The sequence below is a fragment of the Oryctolagus cuniculus genome, chromosome 9, assembly GCF_051225735.1.
Source record: "Oryctolagus cuniculus isolate XC-2025 breed Fujian yellow rabbit chromosome 9, ASM5122573v1, whole genome shotgun sequence".
In the NCBI taxonomy this organism is placed as follows: domain Eukaryota; kingdom Metazoa; phylum Chordata; class Mammalia; order Lagomorpha; family Leporidae; genus Oryctolagus; species Oryctolagus cuniculus.
Window position 1 is genome coordinate 92,715,983 of NC_142875.1, and position 6,000 is coordinate 92,721,982.

The 6,000-nt window shown below is 41.8% G+C and overlaps 1 protein-coding gene across 12 annotated transcripts in view; it reads left to right on the top strand.

The window, feature by feature from the left end:
- FGF9 (fibroblast growth factor 9) overlaps positions 1-5,500 on the top strand; it is a 41,078-nt gene extending 35,578 nt beyond the window's left edge. For all 12 annotated transcript variants that reach the window (XM_002712799.6, XM_089303729.1, XM_089303720.1 and 9 more), the window contains one exon: positions 2,097-5,500. In XM_002712799.6, the coding sequence (XP_002712845.1) occupies positions 2,097-2,342 (246 nt within the window). In that variant the 3' untranslated portion in view covers positions 2,343-5,500. The remainder of the gene's footprint in view (positions 1-2,096) is intronic.
- The last annotated feature ends 500 nt before the right edge of the window (positions 5,501-6,000 follow it).

A 6,000-nucleotide genomic window follows, 5' to 3' on the forward strand; every position in this document is an offset into this window, starting at 1 on the left:
ACAGTGCCAGGGTGCTAGTGTCATTTTTTAAAAGCACCATCTAGGAAGGTATTGACTTTGGAAGTTTCAGTTGAGTGTTGAGTAGAGCACCAAGGGCAGTAAATCCTGTTGCCTTGTTCCTCCAGGGGTCACCTCAGACACATTCATTTCTGCCTGGCCTGTGCTCCTGGCTTTGGGCTGTGGCATGCATATCATTTCTGGTCATTCCTGCCTGCAGGTAGCACAGCTGCAGGAGCCCTGGGCTGTGGGGTTAAGTGTTAGGGTCCCTGGCTTTCGTACAGCTCAGTTGGAGAAGTGTAAGATGCTTTGGAAGATGGAAAACCTTCTGGCTCTTGGAATGTGAGAACAAGTGTGGCTTTCCTCTTGTGGCTGTGTGCCCGAGAAAGTGGCGGGCTCTTCACCTTTATAGCTTGAAGGGAATTATGGGGCCTGAATATTTGTTTTATTTCTTTGTATTCAAGGAAATCCACTCAGTCATCGGAAATATTACAGGTGGCCCTTTCTGTCCATGGCTCCGAATCTGTGGATTCAACCAACTGAGGATGGAAATTTCAGTTGAAATTTGAGGAAAAATGTCATCTGTACTAAACATGTGCAGACTTTCTTTCCTTGTCGTTATCCCCTAAACAGTACTGTCTAACAATTTCTATGCAGCCTTTGCATTGTGTCAGCTACTGTAAGTCATCTAGAAATGACCTACATTCTATGGGAAGATATGTGTGGATTCTGTTTCAATACTAGGTCATTTTTCTATAAGGGACTTTTATAATGTGGCTTTTGGTATCTGTGGGGGAGGAAGGTTCTGGGGGTTCTAGAATCAGTCCCTGCAGGGTTCTGAGGGACAACAGTGTCCTTTAAAATGTAGACTGAGGGGCAGGCATTGTGGCTCAGCAGGTTAAGCTGCCACTGGAATGCCTGCCTCCCAGAGTCCTGCTCCTGCTAAGGTAACTTCCCAGGAGGCAGCAGGGGAGGGGTCAGATACTGAGTCCCTGCCACCCACCTGGGAGACCTGCATGGAGTTCTTGGCTCCTGACTTTGGCTTGGCCCAGCCCTGGCTGTTGTAGGCACTTGGGGAGTGAACCAGCAGAGAGATGATCTGGCACGCTCTCTCTCTCTGTCACCTAGCCTTTTAAAGAAATAAAAATGAATGAATAAATATTAAAAAAGGTACACTGATCATTCTATGCGCCAGGATTCTCCCAGGGGCCTGCTAAAAATGCAGGAATTTCTGGATCAGAATTTGAAAGCGTTGGAGGTCAGAAATATGCATTTTGAAAAAAACCACCTTGGGTAATTCTACTGCACACTGAAGCCTGAAATCTGCTCTCAGAGAGCAGAAGGGCAGAAGGCCCCGGCATCCCTGGCGGTACTGCTTGTGTCGGTCTACGGAGAAGCATTTGGAAAAAACGCTTTAAAGATGAAGCATTACCTGAGCCTTTGGCTTTGGCACAGAGGTGCCCGTCCAGATCACCAGCTAATTGCCACAGTAAAACCGAGAATGACCCAGCGCCTTCCTCGTCCTTTGCGCGTGCCTCACCCCATCATTGGCATCTGGAAGCGTTCCATGGGAAAGTGTGGAGAAGAGTGATTATAAAAGGGGAGTTACAACGCTGTTAGATTGGTCGAGTTCAGAAGTGTTTGCAAAATGTGTTTAAGGGACTAAAGTGGGTTACAAATCAGCATTTTCTCATGAGGGTTATATAGGTTGATCATCTCTAGTCCAGAAACCTGAGACCTAAAATGTTCCCAAGTCTGAATGTTTGAGCACTGATTTGACATCTCAGGTGGACAGTTCCACTCCAGGAAACTTTGTGTCATGCACAAAAACTATTAAAAGTACCGTATAGAGTTACCTTCATGGTGTGTATACAAGGTGTCTATGAAATGCAAATGAATTTCATATTAAAACTTGGGTCCCCTGCCCAAGATATCTCATTACTTATAGGCAAACTCTTCAAAATGAAAAAATACCAGAGATCTACAATGGTTCTGGCATTTCAGATAAGGGATCCTCAACCTGTCCTACGTTGCAGCTAATTGCAGAAAGTAGCTAATTTTGCAGGGTACTTATTTCTGTTCTTTTCTTTTCTTAACAGGAAAAACTAACCCAAGAGTGTGTATTCAGAGAACAGTTTGAAGAAAACTGGTATAACACCTACTCATCGAACCTGTACAAACACGTGGACACTGGAAGGCGATACTATGTTGCATTAAATAAAGACGGCACCCCTCGAGAAGGCACGAGGACTAAACGGCACCAGAAATTCACCCATTTTTTACCTAGACCAGTGGACCCCGACAAAGTACCTGAACTATATAAGGATATTCTAAGCCAAAGTTGACAAAGACAATTTCTTCACTTGAGCCCTTAAAAAAAAAAAAAGTAACCACTATAAAGGTTTCATGCAGTGGGTTCTTATTGATTAGCTGTGTCGTCACCTCAGCTCCACTGTTGCCAAACTTTGTCGCATGCGTAATGTCTGATGGAGCATTGGATGGGAACATGCTGATTTTGTTCTGCACTTAAAGGCTCATCCCCCCGGAGGGCTGCCGAGGGCCCCCTGCTTGATTTAGTGTGCAAGAAGGCGTGAGTGTGAGGGGTGTGTGTGTGTGTGTGTGTGAGTGAATGGGTGCGTGGGTGAGGCGCAGGGGGAGAGCAGAGAGGACCACGGCCTGATGCATGCTGGGAAATAGACACGCTTTTAAATTTTTGATCAGTTGTACTTCATCCTATATCAGCACAGCTGCCATACTTCGACTCATCAGGATGCTGGCTGGTGGCCTGCGCAAGGGTCTGCTGCATTTTCAAAGGCATGGAGGGTGCAGTTCTTACGTAAAAGACTTTTTTCAGTTAATTCTCACTGGTGTCATCCCAGTGAACTTAAAGCAAAGACCTCTTAGTAAAAAAAAAAAAAAAAAAGAAAAAAAAGTTAAATTTATTTATAGAAATTCCAAAGGCAACATTTTATTTATTTTATATATTTATTTATTATATAGAGTTTATTTTTAATGAAATATGTACAGGCCAGATAGGCATTTTGGAAGCTTTAGGCTCTGTAAGCATTAAATGGAAAAGTCCGCTATGAACCTGTGGTCAGTTCATGCGAGGAGGTCTCACGGTGCATGGATACGAGGAGCTCTGACGACCCCCAATGTACTAAAGGCGACAATCTATTTTGTGCCCGTATTATTGTAAACTTATGCACATCGCTCATGACACTGAGTATTCACTCTTCAGACTGCTTGTTTCATAGCTTATCCCAGAGGATTAAAGATAAACTGGGTCTCAACCTTTTATTCTGTGTGTGTAATATTTCCTCTCTCCTAAGGGACTCCATCATTGTAACTTCACGGTTGGAAAATCTGAGGGTTGGGGCAGTCACAGAATAGACCAAAGCTAAACAGTAACTGCACTTCTCTTTCAGCCCACCTCCAGAGTGGCGGGACTCCCATCAAACCTCCTACTGATTTAAAATTCTCAAGAAAAGAGAGAGAGAGAGAGAGAAAAAAGCTTACACATAGTGCAAGCTTTTTTTTTTTTTTTTTTTTTTTTTTTTTTTTTTTTTTTTAAGAGGGAATGGGGAAAGACAAGAGATTAATAGGATCATTCTTGTAAACTTTTTATTTGTGCAGTTGGCTATCAAATATGAAATTATGCAAGTACCGTAGGGGTTCATTGTAACATCTTTTATAGAGAATGGCTTTTGGTGTGAACTGTCGTAATTATGTAATAGCACCCGTCAAGTGCTATTGCTTACATTCTTAAAATAAATGTTGCAAAATGAAACTAATAAATCTATATCAATAATGACAATGAGGGGGAACATATTATAGTTGTTGGATGTGTTGTGTTTTTAAACATGGTCTTCATAAGCACTCTCTTTTTTTTTTATTTTTAAGAGGGGAGGTCACTGTGTAGAATATCTTCTACAAGGCTTTTATAAGACTTTATGCTGAGAAGCCTAAGAAAACATATTTCCTTTGAAGCAATAATTTTGGACCTTGCTCTGGAGCAAGGGACACGATTTCTTACTAAAGGTGAAAAGAGCCAAATTCTTAAAGCAATATTTAAGAGAAAAGAATTTCAAACAAATTGTTGCCCATTTATAACGCACACTCTCCGGTTATGTTGGGGAATTGAAAGTGACAGTTAAAAATGTGTTGGGATTTGTGTAACTAATTTTAAAATTTAATCTTCCAATTTTGTTTTGCTCTGATGCACATTCTCTACGACAAATAAAAGTGTGTCACTGGTGAGTTAAAGTGGTTATGAACCAGGAGCGCATGACTAACTGCCGTGAGCGCATACACGTAGCCTTTCCGTGGTGAAGGTGGACTACGTGGGAGTGCTGTCCTACTGATACGCATTAAGGAAAACTAACTCTAAGATTTGGAATTAAGAAATATTTTGGGTGGAGGGGACAGAAGCAATATGAAACAGTTGATTTATGATAAAGGGCAGAATGTCCTCTTCATTTACTTTCTGGATTTTCTTTCTTCTCTCTCTCCCTCTCTCTCTCTCTCTCTCTCTTTTTTTTTTTTTGCTTTCTGAACAGAAACTGCTTTTAATTCTGAATTCTGAGAAGTACTCTTATTTATTATTTAACCTTTTGCTGCTGCTACAGACATATTCAGGCTTTAGTTTTTTTTTTTTTTTTTTTCTAAAAGGCATCTAAGTTTTTTGCCAGAAAACCATTAAACATTTGACCACAGGGATGAATCAAGTTTCTAGGATGTCCTAGGTATACTATTTAGCACTGAAGAAATTCATTTTAGAAGACAGCCAAAAGTAATCTTAAAGTAGCACGAGTCTCTGGATAATCAGTCTAAAAGGAAAAGAATTGTGACAAAGACTAAAATCTCTGTGCATTCCTAGCAAATGCTACTTTAACGTCTACTTTTGGAGTTATTTTGTTTTGAGACCTTTTATTTTTTTTTTAAAGAAGAGCAAAAATGTTATATGCTTTTGGCAGTTGATACAATAAATTGTAATGATTGTAAATAAATAAATATTGACTTATGCAATTTGTGTAAATAGGTGTTCTGAGAGAGTAGGTGGCTCAGGGTCCAGGCACGGGCTTTGTGCTGTTGGGCAGTAGAGTGAGTCGTCCCCAGCCCATGGCTTCACATCAGGTTCGTGTCCTAATGAGACCCAAAGTCTGTTGGATGGCAGCCGGAGCCACTGTGGAGCTGGTAGTTCCAGCTTCATAGACAGACGCCCAGAGAGCCAAACCATGATCTTCTTGGTGCCAGCATTGGCACTGCAAAAGTTGACTGGGCATGGACCGAACCCCCTTCCCATCTGTCATGCAGTGTGGAAGGATTTGAGAGGTCAGTGTTGGGGGCCTGCCCTGCCAGGTCCTGTTGATGGTATTCTCATTCTATTTCATCTCGTTAACACTACAAGCTTGTGTTATTTTGCTTGATAATCTGTAATTGTATGTAAATACATACAGGATTATGTAATTTGTGTAAATACATAATTACAGACTTTTGAAAATTGGTATTTTTTTTTTAACTTGATGTCCATTTTGGAACTGCTTTAGGTGCTGTGCCTACAGGAACCACTGGAAATTGAAAAGCACACTTTCCTTGCTCTTACAGCTGTGTGTGTGTTGAGGGCTTGTGGTTTCTGTAGGCATTGGGGAAGGAGCGAGTAATCCTCTGGGATGAAGATTTCTGAACTTGCAGCAAGCAAAATGTGGTGGGTGTGTGTTGTGTGCATCTTTATGTGGATGGGAGAATGGACAGAGACATATCGTTTGCGGTCACATTCTGTTTGCAGCATCACCTGACCTTGAGACGTGCCAAATTTCAGTGCACTGCTCATCCCTTGGATGAAAGAGCAGTGAAATAAATGGTGGGGATGGGGGGGGGGATGCCAGATGGATTCAGAAGCTCCCCTCGTGTGTGTGTGTGTGTGTGTGTGTGTGTGCGCCACACTACACGATGCCCACATGTATCTGTAGGCATTTCACATGTGAACACTGATATTTTCTT